Here is an 18,844-nt window from a genome sequence, read left to right as displayed (position 1 = left end):
CTTGGAGAGAGCGAAAGAGCGAGAGGCGCAGCGCCCTCCCTACCGCCCGGCCGCCTTCCTTCCCCGCAGCCGCGCACTGCGAGCTCCGCAGCCGGCGATCCGGGGCTCAGGAACTGTCAGCGCAGCCTGGGCGCCTGCTCTGCCCCGGAGCCTTACTGACAGCCGAGCGCCCCTTCCGCGCCTCACCGGGCTCTAGCGCAGGCGACCCCCGGGCGCGCCCCCGCCGCTTGGGCCCCCGGAGCAGCCGCGGCAAGACCGGCGCTCCCCTTGCTCTCCCGGCCCCGATCTCCTTCCGCAGCGGCGGCGGCTCTCGAGGGTATGGGCTGGCCGCGCCGAGGGTGCCCCTTGTCCTGACCGAACCGCTTCGGGGAGACAAGTGCCGCGTGGGGAGCTGGGCGCGGAGGGGACGGCGTGGAGAGACGCGCGAGGAAGAAGAGGCAGCCGAGGCAACCGGCGAGCTTAACGCACAGCGAAAGAAGGGAGGCTGAGAAGCAGAGCCTCCCACCGTCCCGGGTACCCGTCAAGATCCAGTGCCGGGGGAAACCGCTCAGGATGAATCCCTTCTCGTCCATGTTCAGCTATTTGTAAGTAACTGCTGATTATTTGGACTTTCCCGGCTTTCCCTTGCCCCCCCCCCAAACAACAACAACCCCAACAGCCTCCCTTGATTTTCCATCTTTATTTCTGCTCCATTTCAAAAGCGAAATCACCTCACCATCTACTTTGTTTTTTTCCCCTTTCCTCCGCTTTCCCATCATTCTAGGCTACTGCACTTGTTTGCTTTCTGCTTGCAGGCACAGGTAAGGAAACTGTTTTATTACGTTTTATCCTTTAAGACATTATTTGGTGCTGCTTGAAGCTCATAGCCAAATCTTTTTCAGGCATCTTTTTTTTTAATGAAAGCAGTTATAAGAAAAAGAAAAAGTTTAGATAAGGAGTTTGATGGGAAGTGTTTGATGAAGCAACCAAAACACCCAGCAGAACGTTTAATATAAAATGTTTGATAAAATTAAACAACAGGAGGTTGGTTAAAGTGAAAGTAGATGCAAGCTTGGTTCAAAAATTGAAATCGCAGACTTAAGAGATGCATGCAAAATCCAAGACAAGAAATAGATGCTGGTCAATTTAAAATGTACTGCAGTGTTTAGCCAGACATTGTGCAAGTGTGTGGATGGATGGGTAGGTAGGTAGTTATTGTTTGCTGAAATTGCAAGCACCTTTCTCTCCGTTGCTACCTGTATGATTTTCAAAAGTTTAATAATATTTAAGGGATGGAAATTCTAACCGTTATTAACTCTAGCTTGCTGGCCATCGGTAGCGCTGCTAATATATTAAACAACACAGTCTGATACTGTGGGATCTATAACCCTGCTGGTGCAGTATTGATTGCAAATCCAGAGAGCCAAAGACAAATGCAATTTCCCCTAAGAAAGAGAGTGAAGGAGAGAGTGAGAGAGATAACAGGTGTAAGGTTCCGAGTTAAAATTGCAAGGATTTCTTGATTTTGTAAGTCGGAGTAACAAAGATCACTCTGAATGTGAAGGAGGAACATGGGAGTTGTGTTAAAAAAAAGAAAAGAAACATTGTAATATTTTGGGGGTGTCGGATGGAAATCAAAGAGTGATGTGGGTGTCCACATGGTCCCCTCATCAGAGCTGGCAAAAGAATCCAGAGATATTATCAAAAGAACCTTCTGTAGGAAACACAGACACAAAGGAAAGGAAAGGAAAATTGTCAAGGGAAGACGTCTATAAACTCCAGCTTTGAGGAGGAGGTTACTTTTCCCATTTGCATGGAATAACCTTAGCATTTGACATGGGCAGCGGGTGGGGTAGGGGGAAAGAGAGAAGAGCCAGGGGTTACTTCGTACACTGCCACCCCATGAGGTTGAAAGGAACAAATCTCCTCAACATTTGCTCAGAATACGTCTTTATAAATGTCAGGGGCAAACTAAACCCCTTCAGACTTAAAAGAGGAATCGGAGATGTGGAGGGGGTGGAAGAATTCTCCTAAGACCAGGCTGTGAGAGAGAGGAGAGAAACAGATCTGAGCAGTGGCAAAATCATTGTACAACTGAAGCTACACATAGCCGCCCCCCCCCCCGCCTGCCAAACTGTTCCATAACAGAATCTACTGCTAACAGGGTTAGAGTACTTTGAATGTGTGGCTGGGGGTGGGTGGGGAGGTGGGAAACCCATAGCCAGCCTTGATGTGTATGGAAAGGCTCATAAATATTAGCTGCAAAGACAATTCCGAACTGCCTCGGCTGCTGACACAACTGATCCCTGTTTAAGGGGGATAAAATATGGCTGCTCCCCCCTCCACCTTCTTCTTTTGGTCACTGGTTACTCTGGTCCACAGCGCACAGGGCCCTTATAGCCCCACAAAGCAAAACTCTCAAACAGGCCACTTGAAAGATCGGGAAAGCAAATACCAAAGACACAGAAACAAGCCCAGTAATTGAAAGCCTTGGGATGATTACTTAGCTAGAAGTCTGGCGCACTCGTGTGCATGTTATATTGCCTGGAATGAGACGGATATGAATGATGGAGCCAGTTTGTTTTTGCTCTGGTGGTGACCTTAAAGTGATTCCTGCAGAGCCTTCCTGGGTTTGAATTTGGAGCAAGCAGGATCGGGACCATGCCTACTTGAGCTCCATGGCGTTTGCAACCTGGTTTGAATCGGCACAAGTCTTTCTGAAATCTGAGGAGCTGTGCTGGTTGTAATTCTGTCCCAAGTGTTCCAGGATCACCTGTGTTTTCTTTATCCCATGCTTGATTCTCAACAATAAATGTCTAGGTAGCGGTTGCAATTTCTCAGTCAGGGCTCAAATCCGTGCCAGGGTTTCTTATGCTGACCCATAATGAACCTGGCTCTGCACTGCACCAGCTCAGAGTGCTCTAAAAAAAATGCACCAGGAACATGCCGAGAGCGCCTTTCTCGGAGGAGTAGAGATTATAATGGTGTGTTGTATATTTTTCAATTTCCTAAAGGTAACTGTTCAGTCCCCACCTAATTTTACACAGCATGTGAGGGAGCAGAGCCTGGTGACCGACCAACTAAGCCGGCGACTCGTCCGGACCTATCAGCTGTACAGTCGGACCAGTGGGAAGCATGTGCAAATCCTGGACAACAAGAAAATCAATGCCATGGCGGAGGATGGAGATGCTCATGGTAAGGCTGTATATGCGGGCAGAAGGGCTGGGGGAGGGTGGTGGTGCGCGTAGCACAGTAATTAATGATTTCCGTCCTCTTTGTTAGCCAGAAATCATTACAAGTGTTCAGAAGGCAGGGGTCTTGCGATGGAAGAATGTGGCAATCAATATTTGTAATAATAGTACATTGCTTTCCCCCTGAGGATCAGGATGATAGCTCTGATTATGAGGAGGCGTGTGGGTTTTGTTTTATTTTTTTACACCTGATCTCTCTGACCACCCAGATGATGGGGTGAGTTGCATTTAAAAAACGTTTTTCTTTTGTGGCCGTGGTGAGGAGCGGAAAAGAAGAGGGATGCCCAAATTGTTTAGATTAGAAATAGCTGGTGCATTCCTGCAACATAGCTTTAGCTAGGATCTCTCTCAGTGATAGGGAAACAAGGAAGCATGGAGGATGTGATTTGAAGCCCTAGAGTTTCCCAGAGTCTGTATTCAAGCTCTGAGTGCAGCCTGCCCAGGAGCCAAGTTCTGGCAAACACAGATTTGTGGGATGCATGGGAGGACCTGGCAGCAGATTCTCTTGTTCTCTAAAATAAAGGGGGGTATGACAGGGGAGCCCTGAGCAGCGTGAAAGTTTTAAATAACTTAGATCGTAAGTGTTAATTACTCTTTCAAATGCTCAAGCCACATACAAGAGGACAAGGTGCTAGCAAAACTGTGGCTTCAATAAACTGTAAGTCTTTGAGCTCCTTTCTGTAACTTTCCTTGCATATGTGAGACACGGGACAAGGTTAGCTGACATTCTGAAAGCTCCGACTTCCTTTATTTTCTGTGTGCTGGCAAAAATGTGTGCATCCTTATGTTGCACATACATATTTGTACATGCTGTATGCATCCTGCTTAGAATTCTTAGCCTTCCACATTAGATGCAATTTCTCCTTTTCACTTACAACTGAACTGCTGCAAACATTCATCCTCTCATATAGCTTTGGGCTGACTGAGGATTTCAGAATGAACTTTAATAGTTGGGGCTAAGTGGGTTCTACATGTACAAAGATGTATTTTAACCTTTCAAGCAAAGCATGCCAGCCTTAAAGCAACCATGATTTGAAGGAGTTCAGTTTGTTTCGCAAACAAAGTTCCCCCTCCCACTTAAATGTCTTATATAAAAAGAGAGATTACTTTAGATTTAAATGACAATGTTAAGAGAGGCTAGAATGAAATGAGGGAAACAGCTTGAAAAAGAAAAGACCTCTATTAAAACATAATAAAAAGGTTAAGCATTTGAAGAGCTAAGAAGCAAGCCGAGCAATGATCTAAAACAGAGAGAGAACACAAGCAGTTTTTCAGATGTAAAGTTTTAAAAGAGTCGCAAGTCTGTAAATGTTAAAATAGAGGTTCAGGATTGTTCTATATGAATCTCTGGAGAGACCCCCATGTCTGGAAGAGCTATTAAAACTCTTCTTACTTTCACCTTTTTTAACATTTCCTGAATACTTTCTCCTCTTCGCAGTCCAGTTAGGGGATCAAGTGTGCCTCGCTGCATTTTTTCTGCATCTACGTAGCCACTTTCCCTTCAAAGTTTGAGCATGAAACATAATTTTTCTGGGATAAATCTGTCACTGTAGTGAAAGAATAGAGTTGAAAATGTTAAGCTCCCCCCCCCCAACCCCAAACAAAATCAACCTTTCGCACCATTAACATCAAATATTAAAACCTCAAGTCTTTATTTTATATTGAGTATTGAAATTTTGGGGGGGGGGGCGCTGAAGACTTTTTCTTTTTAAGTGATTTATTTCTGCCAATGACCATTTTCTCTGCTGTGACATTTTTACGGCTGACTTAATGTCAGGTCCATTTTTCTCGGTTATCTGTCTTGATTGTCAATATCTTTCTCCGTTTTCTAATTAGGAGCAAAGCCCTATGCATCTTAAAACTTGGTCCACCTCTCTGAGCTCTGTTTAGCCGTCTATAATCTGGATTAAAATGGTCTTTATCTGTATGAGAAGGAAATTGTTCTGAAAGTGAATGATAATTGCTGTATTGGATTCTGGCTGTGTTGACGGCTGGCATTCGCTACTGGGACCTGGCTGCCGTACATATTTTCGTGCTGCCTGGGGCCTGGGATGCATCTTCCACTGCTGTGGCTTTTTGTAGGCCAGTTGTACTTAACTCTTTGCCCTTCCTGCCCCACTGTGAATCCACGTCTCTGCTTTCGAGCAGAGTTCCAAGCCAGCAGGGCCTGCCAAGCGACCAGCGATTCAGTGCTGGAGGCCGGTCACCAAAGCGGCTCGTGTGGCAAGGCAAAACCCACCAAACAGACAATAAATTAGAAAGAGCCTTTGAAAAGGTGGAAAGGACAAAAAGGGAGGGGGGGGGGAGAAGCAGCAGCATGTGTTGTTCTGCCTCCGTTCAGGGCTGATTTTCTGTGTCTTTCCATCAGTCAGCAGAAGAGAGCATGGAAATTGATGCTCTTTAAACCTTTTACTGCTCTCTTGATCGACCTCCCTCGCTCGTGCCCCCCAAAGACAGATAAATAAGGGGACCTTGTCTATGTGGCTCAATGAAGAGGAGTCGGGGGTCCAATTGCTCTTTGGCAGGGGGTGGGGAGACGGGGACTTACAGATGTTAATATTTTATAGGAAGGAGAAGTGCTAAAATTAACGGGGTTGTAATGGGTCGGAAGAAGTGATGTGATGTTGTAATTCATACACAGCACAGTGTGCAGACGGGGAGGGAAGCAGCCATTCTACCAGGATTTGGACCACCAAGGCTTCGGGCCTAGTCTAAAGGCTTGTTCACGTGTGTCAAGCCATCCTCCACTATCGTTAATATTGTGGGTGTTGGCCCCTGTTGAGGAAATATAGTTATTTTGCCTCAGAGAAGCTGAGGAGAATAATAATGTTGTGGTGAGGTCCTGGCCTTTCACAGACAAAACATGCTGGTTGCAAGAGTTGGGACCTGAATGATCAAAGGGCAGAAGCAACTCCCCTATGAGGAAAGGTGGAACATGACTTTTGCCTTCATGTCCTTCTTGGGAGTTTCCCATAGGCATCTGGTCCACCACTCTAGAACACTGGATGCAAGACCAGATGGAACTTTGGCCTGATCAAACAAGGCTCAGTCTTATGTTCTTATGAGAATGAGAGCAGAAGAATGATCTGGTGCTGAATATGTAATAGGATGAATTTCTGTGGGAAATATGTAGTATGGATCCACTGGTGTTTCTATGATCCATAACTCTCTTTATTCAAGTCAAATATCCAGGGCCTGTTACTTCAGGATCCTGCCCATCCAAATCTAGTTTTCCTTTTGCCCAGGTACGCTGTAATATTTGTTGGATGCTTTGTACCCCAATTATTATTATTATTCTTTAGAAGACACCTGAAGGCATCCCTGTATAGGAAAGGTTTTTTATATGTAATGTTTAATGCTTTATTATGTTTTTATATACATTGGAAGCTGCCCAGAGTGGCTGGGGCAACCCAGTCAGATGGGTGGGGTACAAATTATCATCGTCATCATCACCAGAGGAAGAGACTGTTTCTCTTCATAAGCCATCTCAGGTTTGCTCCAGGCCCACTACTTTGCCAAATGAGTGTTGTGTGTGTGTCAGTGGCGATGGTGATGGTGATGGAGGAGTGAGCTGTAGGTGCCTGTGAAATAATATACCCCAGAAAAGCGCCTTAACCACCCCCTAGGTATATACATAAATGCAGCTTACATTAGCTCGGGGATACTAGGTTTGAGACCATTGATTTATTCTACTCTCAGTTACTGTTGCATCTTGGATTTTATTGCTCCTGTTTATTTAGCTCTAACAAAGTGTCAAACACTGGGCAGGCCATAGAACAAGCCTTGTAAGCCAAATCTGGATTGAAAGATATGGTGGAAATCAAATAAATAAATAAGCAAGTGATACGGTCCCTGCCTTCTAAGCTTTGTAAAATCGATAGGACAAAAGGGAGAGGGGAAGAGCTTGAGAAAGGTTTCAAGTCGTCCTCATGAATCACTAAAAAGAGAAAGCATTGTGGAGTGTAGTGGCCTTTTAAGCACTGGCTTCATGGCCACAGCACTGAAGGATTTCCCATGGTCCTATTCAGATTGGAAATACCTCGCCCCCTTACACTGCCTGAGGAAGCCAGATCACAAGGGCAAAATGAGAGGTTTGTGCACAGCCAAAGTCAAGGGCCAAAAAGCCTTGTAAAGGTCAAAGGGCAAGGTATAAGTGAAATAGAAAAGTCTACTCCTGCAAATGAACTGCAACTGCGTCTGAAGTGTCTCTCTTCCCATGAAGAAGGATATTTAAAAAGCGTCTTCTGATGCTTTTTCATACAATGATTATAGCACATCAAATGTAGAGTAGGTGCTTGATTGTTGCAAGGGATTTAAACATCTTACTTCAGAAAACCTCCCATTTCAGGCACATCACATTTTCCTAACTTGCAGATCATCGCAATACAGTATATTATTGCTGGAGTAAAAAGGCCATTGTGTTTTGAAGTGATGCTGTCTGGAACATGGCAGTGCTACAATTGGCTACTGATTAAGCCCAGCATCACTGATAATGAGTGAGACAGTCTGGACCCAAAATGTGCCTCAACCAAACCTCAGGCATCTGGGGACCCAAACCCTAGTGCTCCGTTTGCCATGAGGAGGCTTGCATGTTACAAAGTGGGGAAACGATCCTCATCAGTTTGCTTGGCCACCATCGAACCAGACATCAAGTCTATATGTTTTGCCCATTTTCACAACTTGAATAGTTTCTTTCCTGTGTCTGTAGGTCAGATGAGAAACCTTCATTAGCTAAAATTCGTTCTTCTATTTAAAACTTTCTCACTTCCTTTTCCTCTCCCACATGTGATACATTCAGATGAAAAATGTTGGTGTTAGGGAAGATCCACATGTTGTCATTGCAGAGAGTTTCCTAAGTCCCCCAATTCCCTCAGCCAGGCTGACTCCTAGTATTGGAGCCACTCTTGGGAAAACAAGGGTTAAAATGACCGGGGGAAGGTGGAACATTTGCAGGAGAGAATTAGAGGAGGGTTAAGCACCCCCTGCCAGTTCTCCTCTATACCCTCCCTGTATTAGCATTATGAAACCCATGCAAAGTTTGAAATCCTGTGTTTTTTTCTCCTACTGGGAAGTTCCACCCTTAGTGTCACAGGTGATTATATCCCTTGGTTTGAAGATATAGCTGGCATTTCTGCTTGATGTCCTGAGTCTCGACAGTTTTGCTTCTTTTGGAAGTGCCTTCTCTTTTTGGTAAACTGAATGCTCCACTTCCTTTACAATGGGGTGCTATCACCCAGCCTTTCTAGGTTTTTGTGTTATGGAAATGTGCTGTAAAAACCATCATCTGATTGGCTGAGCACAAGAAGCAGAACAGGAGAGGTTGCGTTTATGTTTTGCCTAATGATTAGAACAAACTCATTCGAGTTTTGCATTGGGGGTGGGTGAATCATTCAGCAGCAAAGGTGATGCAGGAAAGCTGCTTTTTCTCAGCAAATTTCAAGGTCTCTTTTGATCCTTCCTCTGATTGATTAGAGTTTTCAGCTTTGCATTTGTGGATATGAGGCATGGATACCACAGACCACATATAGCTTGACGATGCAGAAGGTTTGTGTATGAAACTCAGGATCACCTTTTCTTCAGAAGCCCTTGCCAGACACAGTAGGTCTCAGACTCTAGAATTTGGGGAATAGGCACTGACTTTACTAGAAGGATTCCCATACCCCCTGTGTGCCCAATCTATGCAACTGGCCATTTTACAAGCACCAAACAATGTTTGCTACACACTTGCAAGGAATCAATCTTTCAGATAGGCAGCACCTACTCTTTAGATGTCCCTGTTCATTAATATTAGGCAGGCACCTTTGTGGTATTGGTTTTAAGAGGCATGTAATTTTGACACACAATTTTATTATGTACAATTGTTTAAAAATTGCAGGTTTCATAAAATTATGTTAACTTTTTCTTAATATTTGCTTTTATTGATTTTTATTTCAAATGAATATTTTAGATTTTTCTTTGCAAGCCCCTTAGAGGCCTTCTATTGAGTAAATTGGGTATAAACATCAATTGACAAACAAACAATTATTCCCTGCACTGCCACAGCAGCAGCAAATATATGCTGCAGCTAGAGATTTGAGACAGAAGTTTGTTGAGTCCAGTTGAGACCCACAGGGTTCTCAGTGTCTCCTACAGTATGCCAATCCTTCCAATATAACTGCAAAACCGAACCTCTTCCACTGTAAAGTATGATCAACTTGTTGTGATGGCTAAAACCATTTTACTTTGCTCTGTGATAGGGGCAGGAAACATGTAGTCCTCCAGTTATTGTTGGACTGCAACTCCTATCATACCTGACCATTGGCCATGCTTGCTGCGACTAATGGAACATAGGAACATAGATTAGGTGTGCCCTAGAACAACTCATTGCTCCCTCCCAGATTCCCAAGTACCAAGCTACCATCATTAAAGCTTCTGGCCCATTCTGCAGATAGACTCCTGAAGATATATTGGTCTCAGAACTATCCATGGTGGTGGCAAGTGCTTTAAATCTGGACCTGCCTCGGTAGCAGAGAAAGAGGGAGCAGAATCCCTTTCTAAGAGCAAAGGGGACATGTGAGGGATTGGACCCCTTTCCTCTTGTCAGAAATTTTTCACTATAATGCTTTCCGTGCAGCAAAATGGGCCTGGGACTGCCTGTAACCTGTCCTGTTCACAATAGGTGGTGTGATCAGATGGTCCTAGATGGGACTTCCCTCCTGTCTCTCTCTGTGTGAGTGAAACATGTATGAAATTGAGAATCACAAACAAGAACTATTTTGCCTGTACCCAAGACATGGTGAATTCCATAATCTGACACAGCTAGAGGGATAACGTCTAACTTATCATAACTGGCACTGCAACAGCAATGGGAGACAAGTACTGATGATGTATTGAGCATCATCAAGAGTAATGACTGCCTGGGTTCTGGCTTGTGCGCAAACCTTCCCTTTAAAGTCATAAAGAGCAAAACCAGTTTTGGTGCCTGGGACATTTAGAATCCCCATTCAACTGACCAAAAATGCTGCACAGTACAGAAATGTTGCCCTGTTTCCTCTCTTTCATGTATAATGACAGAGAAGGGCTGGGATGGGTGAGATGGCCCTTTGGGGCTGGCTGGCTCCATCTCTTTGGGGTTCCTGCAGCGGCAAGAAGAAGGGGACTAGCCATTGATCTGTGATTTGCATAGCTGCTTTGAAAGTTAATCAATGCCTCCATTAAAAAAACTGAGACTAAATCAATACGCCCTCTCAACTCTCGCAGAGGTGAAATGCATTAAGGGGCTGCCCTTACCCTTCCTGGCTTCCTCTACCAGCTGCAAAGTCAGCATCAGTGCAGAGAGACAGAGAAAGGACTTAAACTGATCATATGGAGCTTCCTGACCTACACAGAAAAGAGATGCAGGAGAAGCAAGGGGACCAAGTATAAAAATACCAAATAAGAAACCAATTTTCCTGCTGCTACTGCCCAAATCATTGTGCATCCTTTTAAAGTAGGATGATTTAAAGCAATTACTGGCTAGGGCTTCATATTAACCTTATGTCCTGTAGCCTTTCTGTGTTGTGTGCCACAGACACGTGCCCATTTATTTCTCTATAATGAGAGGACAAGGGATCTTTTGCTCTAAACAGCAACTGGAAGTCCATTGGTTTCAGAAATGGAAGTATATAAGACATTCCACCCAGCTCTATAAGACTTGCAATAGCCATCATGCATGGCCGACTCTTGAAAATAGGTCTGATTCTCTCTATTCCCTGAATTTAGGATGTCCGTTTCCTGAAGAAACGGGACTGCTGAAAGGCCTGCTGAAAACTTTTATATTCCACCAGGCCTATGCAGGCAATTAAGAGTACATCTCCCACAATGATCTATTGATGTTTGTTTTTAATTTCCTTTTGTTTTTAACTAGTTTTTAAACTTTCTATGATTTTATTATCTGGTTTTATGTTTTTATATCGTTGTAAACCATTGTGATACATTTTTATGATATAGCAGTATAGAAATATTTTTTATAAATAAAGAATAAGTAAGAAAGAGATTTTGCAACATTTGAATGGAAGCGTCATTGTTTGTTGCTGCTGCTATGGGTGAACAATCAGGGCACCCAGTACATGTAGTGACTGTGTATGCCACATTCTTTCCAGGCTTCTCCACTGATTTTCATGGCAATGGCAGCAAAAAGAAAACAATTTAAAATATAACAGCACTTGGGTGAGGAGAGCTTAGTGCCTTGATGGTGCGGGGGATGCAAATCTCCTCCTACCCTAGCCATTGAATCAATCATTTGATGAGAGGAGGGGAGGCAATAGCTCTCTTCCTCAGTTGATGTGCATGGAGGTGTGGTTTTTTTTTGGGGGGGGGTGTTTAAAAGACAGGGTATGGGGTACTAGACATGCCCACTTTTGGCCACACCCACCACTAGCAGGTCGCTTTTGAAGGGTTGGCCAAGGTTGAATGTGACACTTGATCTTATAATTAGTTCACCCTGATCCTTCTCATAGCTCAGTGCTAGAGCATCTGCTTTGCATGTAGAAGGTCCCAGGTTCCATCTCTGGCATCTCCTGTTAGAACCGGGACCATCCGCTGTCTGGCAGAAAAGTATTGTAGACAATACTATATGGACCAATGGTTTGACTTGATAGAAAGCAGCTTCCTATGTATTACTGTAACAAATGCTATAAGGAGGGACACAGCATCCCTTCCCTATGGTTGTGTGGTCCATACTGCGTAAGAAAATGCTAATTCTAGAAGACAAATTATCCTCTTGGAATGCTGTATGTAGTGCCCATCTTGTAGCATTCATGTGACTCATTTTCTTGCCATCTTCTCCCGCTCCAGCCAAGCTCATTGTGGAGACCGACACATTTGGGAGCAGAGTAAGAATCAAGGGGGCTGAGACAGGCTTCTATATCTGCATGAACAAGAAAGGAAAGCTGATTGGCAAGGTAAGGGGGCTTCTGGGGTAGGAATTGCTTGCTATGCGACAAGGGGAGGAGCAGGACAATCTTCTCAGGAACAAAATATGGGAATGGAGGGGCAAAAGGGCCTACTACTGAAACTGGAAGCAAGCTTGTCCACATGCCTTCACTTATGCTGTATTTCACGTGGATACTGCTGTGGTTAGTCAGAACCACACATGCACTGAAATTCAAGCAAATGTCTAAAGATGAGGGGCAGTAGAGGTTGGTGTCTCATTTCCCCAACACTCAAGCAGCAACTCTGTATTGCTGAGAAACACAATGCCACCTAGTGCCTCCATTCCTCTTGAGGTTACAATGTATAGGGTTGTTGTGAGACCATCACAAGCACCTATTAGATAGAGCCTGTGGCATTCATAGCATAATATATTCATTGGGTTGGGGGCAGTCTTTTAGACAACCCCCTAGTCAATTACATATGAAGGAAATACATTAGATTACATACATTTTATATCTATCTATCTATCTATCTATCTATCTATCTATCTATCTATCTATCTATTCATTAATGTTAGAGCATCCCCAGCAAATGGCTGTCCACTCTCAGACAGAAGATTTCCAGGAAGGAAAAGCTGGCTAACTCCCTTTGTGATTAGTTCCAATGTGGAAGTGTTCCTACCACTAAGACAATTTCTCCTAAAATCTGCCATCCCACAACTTGAGCCCATTTCTGATGACAAAAGTCTCGCCTCCCTCTCCCTCTTCTCCTATTAACATGCACAAGTTTGGGATGCTCATAACTGTTCACCAAAAAACAACCACCATGCAAATAATAAATGAAAATACCAAAGCAATATACTATATAAAAATCAATATACTATCCAAAAACCAGTTAGGATCTGATGATTTGCTGTGATGACCTGCTCTGTATTTGTATGGTTTACTGCAGTGTTGCTGTTTCATATTAAATGCATCACACCCTGTGATCAATTTAAAAAAGCAGAATACACTAAACCAAATGAAAACCTAAGAATTGGCCTAGAAGATCTCCTCTCCACTCCCTATAAATACAGCTATCCTCTCCTTTATCTGACACCTACTTGTCATCTGTTTCACTGTTCAGATACTAGTAGCTTTCCACTTGGCATTACAAAAAATAATAATAAGAAGAAGGCCATATTGATTTATTTTTGTCTAGAGAGAGTATTTCCCCATTGTCTTGCCACAAACCCTTATGTGGCCTTTAAAAAGAATAAGCAAGCAAGGCTCTTCCACAGCAATGCTCTGCTGTTTCCAGAATGTTTTATCATTATACAGTATTTTGTTTTCCTCTGTGGGATGTGCACTCCAGGGCTGGTAAGAGACAGCACACACCTGCCTTTTGCTCTGTTTTGTTGATGAACCACCACCAGAGTCAGCCCATCTTCCCCTGCTACTCCTTTCACTCTGGCTATTTCATATATTCATATGGCTATTTCAAACCTGGAGCACAATCAGTGTTATCACAAGCATGGTATTAAGGAGACATTTTCTCCCACTACAAAGAAAGAAAAGAAATTGTCCAAGCCCTAATCAAGCATACTATGGAGTAAGATCCATTGAACTTGGCGACTCCTGAATAAACATATTTAGGGTGGCACTGTTGGTCTTCTTTTTAACATGGTGTTTGGGGAGTTTTTGCTTTCAGAAAAAGCATTTCAATATGCTGTAATAAGAAATGATACAGTTCAGGAAAAGCTTTGCCAGCTGATTTTGCTGATGTGTGTAAACTGGCCCTGAGCTTCCAAGACTTCTTGGAAGCAGAACTTGGAATGTGTTTGCTACCAAGAGGGAAAAAACATGATTGAATTAGACTTTACAGCAGAGGTAGGGGGGCTTTTTAAACTCAAGGGTCACATACTCTTTGGGGAACATGCTCAGGGGCTGCAAACTAGTAGTAACACCCCTTTTCTTATTCTGTTGCCCACTCCTATTCCTTCCCCCCCCCCTTCTCTTCTCTTATTACCCAACACAAAAACACAGTGGGCTGTTCATGGGAGAAGTGCTTGCTCTCTTCTTCCACCAGCAACTTCCTTGCTTCTCTCAGGGTCTAGCACTGAAACATTGTTCTCAATCATCCCACATCATAGCCTTGGGTTTACCCTTAAAGAATGCCCATATGAAGCAACTCCACTTTTCTAGCACCTATCTAAGAACATAAGACAAGTCCAGCATCCTATTCTCACAGCATCCAACCAGATGCCAATAGGAAGCCTGCAAGCCAGACATGAGTGCAATAGCACTCTGCCCACCGGGGATTAGTAGCAGCTGGTATTCAAAGGCACCTAGAAAAATGAAAATAGGCTTGTTTTTTTTGCTCACAAGCATTTGCAAAAATGGTTCTAGTTCTACCAAAACAGTCTACAAAAGCCCTAGTGTCCTAGCTTAAGAATATAAATTGTTCATTAAATTCTGTTCATTGTACTACTAATATAGTGCAGAATTTCAAATCTTGGGAAGAACTGCACACACATACATATATATTTAAATTTCCCCTTGGCATAAGCCAAGCCACAAAGGCAGAGAATGTCTGTAGCTCAGTGGTAGGATGCACACTTTACATGTAAATGGTCCCTCTTAGACTCAGTCTTCAGAAAGGGCCGTGAAAGACCCCTGTCTGAAACCCTGGAGAGACCCTGCCAATCAGTGTAAACACAACGTTGAGCTATACAGAGCAATAGCCCAACTCTGTTTAAGGCAATTTCCTATGCTCCTTCCTGTGTAAGCACTTACTTTGCTTTGCCAGCAGTGACCTTCCAGTTTCTCCTCTCTGTAGAATTACTTGCTCAGCCATGGATAATTAACTATATGACCTTCCAACAGCTTAGCTTTCCTCAACCTAGATGTCCTCTTCTTCCTTTTACTTTTGTCCTGGGTGCTGCTTGTGTGATCTGTTCCTGATTAGAACCAATCAGGGGACAGGTGGCTGCATTGATTGCATTCCAATAAGTATTTGAGCGCTTGTTGCCCTTGCCTCATTTCTCAGGTACAGTAGTACCTCGGGTTACAAACACTTCGGGTTACAGACTCTGCTAACCCGGAAGTAGTACCTCGGGTTAAGAACTTTGCCCCAGGATGAGAACAGAAATAGCGTGGCAGCCGTGGGAGGCCCCATTAGCTAAAGTGGTACCTCAGGTTTTGGGTTAAGAACGGACCTCTGGAACAAATTAAGTTCATAACCAAAGGAACCACTGTATTGACTAGGTTAGTAGTTTGATGGGTTGACTAGCTATATATCTTCTATCACCCAACGATGTCACCCAAATCCTAGTGTGAGTGTGCTGAAGTAGGTCTGAGCATAGCTGCAGATTTCTCTGCAGTATCCTGCGGTGGAGGTGGGATGGTGATGAACATTTCCAAGTAATATTAAGCATAATCTTTGCACATCATCATCCACTCTCTGTGCTAATGGAAGGCTGAGGACAGTAGAAATTCACAATCTAGGTGATTCCTCTTGAGTCCCCTCTGAGTTTGCCAGTTGGTGTGAAGTGTCAGGTTGGAGTTGAATGTGAGCCACCAAACAATCCTATTTGCATCCCTCATGAGTTGGTTTGCATTCAAACAAAGCAATCCTTAGCAACATCCCATGTCTGTCGAGTTTTCTCATAAGTGCTAAGGACACTTTGCACCTTCTGAAGGTGGCCTTTTCAATATAGATCTACACATTATAGCAGATCTTCACATTACACCTTAGCCAGAGACAACTTCATGAACCAATAAATAGCTAGAGAAAACTGTTCGATGTGAACTGTTTAGTTTGTGCCTGTGAGGTTGGATAAGGTAATATCAGATGTCCAGAGATTTATGGAAATGTGTGTTTATTGAACTGAATGTTTAGATAGTTAGGAGATATTAGTACTAGTGGAATACTAATATTAAAACTCTGGATACCACCAGTTTTGTAATTTATATTCCTGGAGTTCTCACAAACTTTGAATTGGATGCCTTGACTGTTGTGGATTATACAAAGTACAAAACAGACTTAACAGTGCCTTTGGTACATCATTGGGGGATGTTTGTTAGACAATAAGTATTCTTGGCATAATAGCACCCAGGTCAAACAGTGTTCAAAGCATGGTCAAGCACTATCACTACTTACAAAGTCCCTGCCCCCCCATTTTTAGACCAGGACAACCTGGCTCTGGTTCCATGGGAAGACATGGGGGAAAGATGAAGGCCATCTCCATTCACTTGTCTCCTATTGTTCCCACCTGCAGAGCAACGGCAAAGGCAAGGACTGTGTCTTCACTGAGATTGTGTTGGAGAACAACTACACAGCATTGCAGAATGCAAAGTACGAAGGGTGGTACATGGCCTTCACCCGGAAGGGACGTCCCCGCAAGGGCTCCAAGACTCGCCAGCATCAGCGTGAGGTGCACTTCATGAAGAGGCTACCCAAGGGCCACCAAACAACAGAGCCTCACAGACGCTTCGAATTTCTCAATTACCCTTTCAACCGGAGGAGTAAAAGGACTCGGAACTCCAGCCCCAAGCCCACCCCCTGACCCACCACCCTCCTTAGTGCCACTTGGGTCCACCCTCCTTTCCCCCTTTTGTTGGAGGACATTCTGTAGAGACTTTTAACTGATGGACAATGCCTAGAGACTTAACCTGTGATGATAATTAAAATGAGGGTGGAAGAAGAGGGGGAAACCAAACTTGATCTAGATGTTTATAATTGTTTGTTTTGTGTTTTTTTAAAAACAAAAAAGAGGCTCTATTTTTGTATTCCAACTTTACTGCTTTTTAAAGAAAAAGCACTGTAATGATAAAAGACTTGTGAAGGGTTGCTCTTCACATTTTGAGTCCATGGGGGGGCGTGTTATGTTTTAATAGACTGTTAAAAAAAAGTGGGGTGGGGGTGGGTAGGAGGTAGTTGATCTAGGGGTAAGCATAGAACCTGCCCTCTTCAGTCCAATAATAAATTTTGGGACCAAATTTCTACCTCAAATAAAAAGAAACGTAATAGAAACACTACCCATCAAGAGCTTTTGTGCAAGTTCCATTTATTTTGATGGGTCTGTGTGGATGTTCCTGGTACCTGCAAACAGTGGCCTTTCTCAGAGTCAAATGAGTGCAAGTCCCTTTGTAACCAGTGAGAGACTAGCAGGCCCCAACAGGGTGGGATGTGAAGTCACAGTTTCCATTTCTGAATGAAAGAGTGAGAGCAGAATCCCCAAGAAAGAATGAATGAACGCCACCACCACAGAGCTGGTGCTGAGATGAAGGCTGCTAGTTTTGCTTTGTATGTTCTATCCAAGCTTATCATGTCTCCAGAGGTCTGCATTTTTATTATTATTCTGTAGACCATTTTTTGTATTTGTTATGACAATAAAGTGCCACTGAGTTCAAATGTTACATATTTCCCCATTACATCCCTGTTTCATTGAAGGTGATTCTTGTCTCAAGTTTCCCAATGAGACTGAACTGGGATCTCACACATTACAGGCATGGAGGATGGTTGAGCCCCTAAGAAGCTAAAAGGAAAATAAGAAAGGAAGCCTTGTTCCCACTAAACTGGTGTTAGCAATTTGAACCTCTCCCCAGCCCATATCTGACTCCTCAGAAATGTTGCCTGGCCCCCCCACTTACCAACCTTGATAATAGCTTGCAGCCTTGCTTACAGATCCTCCTTTGGCCAAGAAACCCTTGAGAATCCTACAAACAGGGCTGTCCAACAGGTTGATTGTGATCTACTGGTTGATTGCGGGATGTCCCTGGTCAATCCTGGGACCTTCATCAAATAATAATAAAAACAACAACCAAATAAATTTGTAACAACTTTGGCTCAACAACTTTGAGCCAAAAAGCTCAACAACTTTGATCACTGCCATTTTTTTTTTAGTGGGAGTAGATCACAATCTCTTGGAATTTGGACAGCCCTGTCCTATACTGATGAGGGTTTCTGTGTATGAGATACTGATGTTGGCCTTTAATCGCCACAGAAAATATTGCTTGCCTTACTGCCTGTGTCCCAGTTTATTTCTCTGCAGGGAGGCTAGATTAGATGCAGCTACGCAAGCCTTGAATGGGCTGCTGAATGGTGGCATCTTTTGTCTAATCAGGAACTTCAGAAGGCTTAACTAATACTTTTAAGGGGCTAGGAGGGAGGGAGAGATGCTGAGCTGGACGTTTGGTTTGAAAGGGGTACTACTTTGCAAAGGATTATTTAAAATAACAACAACAGAAAAGATACTTTTGAAAACTTCAGTGTGTGGAAGGTGTGAGCTGTTGTCACAGCACATCTTTCTTGTGGGGTAATTTGTCTCCTTGAGGGTTTTTTTTTTAAAAAAAATTGTTACTGTGTACAAATTGAATATGAAATGGTCTGAAATATTTATTTAATATGTGCATTAAAATTTTCTACTAGTATAAATGAGGTGTGCTCTCTCTGGCTGTGTGATTTCTAGCAGGGCTAGGAATCCCTTTTTTTTTTTTTTGGGTGGCGCTGGAGGAAGACAAAGGATTGGGAGGGGAAAATTTGCAAACACCAGAGGTGAGAAAAAACTGGGTTGCAAATCCTTTAAGGGTTGGCACCTGGCTTTGGCTCTCTGGGGACAGGTCATCACAACAGCTGCTTGTGTTTCTTGTGGACATTTTAACAATGTAACTAATTGTCGCCTTTGAAAAGTCTTGGAATGGGAGTATTTTTTTCCCAAAGCTTGTAGTAATGTCCAGATT

General features: G+C 43.5%; 1 protein-coding gene across 1 annotated transcript; it reads left to right on the top strand.

Annotated features, from left to right (window-relative positions):
* Positions 1-3,009: 3,009 nt before the first annotated feature.
* Positions 3,010-18,536, top strand: FGF8 (fibroblast growth factor 8). Its single transcript, XM_060274689.2, has 3 exons — positions 3,010-3,174; positions 12,045-12,151; positions 16,381-18,536. Exons 1-3 carry the CDS (start codon positions 3,150-3,152, stop codon positions 16,666-16,668), a joined length of 420 nt encoding a protein of 139 aa, XP_060130672.2. The 5' UTR covers positions 3,010-3,149; the 3' UTR covers positions 16,669-18,536.
* The last annotated feature ends 308 nt before the right edge of the window (positions 18,537-18,844 follow it).

The sequence above is a fragment of the Zootoca vivipara genome, chromosome 5 (assembly GCF_965207765.1).
Source record: "Zootoca vivipara chromosome 5, rZooViv2.hap1.1, whole genome shotgun sequence".
Lineage (NCBI taxonomy): Eukaryota > Metazoa > Chordata > Lepidosauria > Squamata > Lacertidae > Zootoca > Zootoca vivipara.
The sequence above is the reverse complement of the archived record's forward strand: the minus strand, read 5'-3'. Positions and strand labels throughout refer to the sequence as shown.

What these genes read in the sequence shown, in the direction of transcription:
- FGF8 (XM_060274689.2), top strand. Translation starts at nt 3,150, where the DNA reads ATGGCGGAGGATGGAGATGCTCATG. An exon ending in GGAGGATGGAGATGCTCATG is followed by an intron (nt 3,175 to 12,044) that starts GTAAGGCTGTAT and finishes CTCCCGCTCCAG; the next exon opens with CCAAGCTCATTGTGGAGACC. An exon ending in AAGGAAAGCTGATTGGCAAG is followed by an intron (nt 12,152 to 16,380) that starts GTAAGGGGGCTT and finishes TCCCACCTGCAG; the next exon opens with AGCAACGGCAAAGGCAAGGA.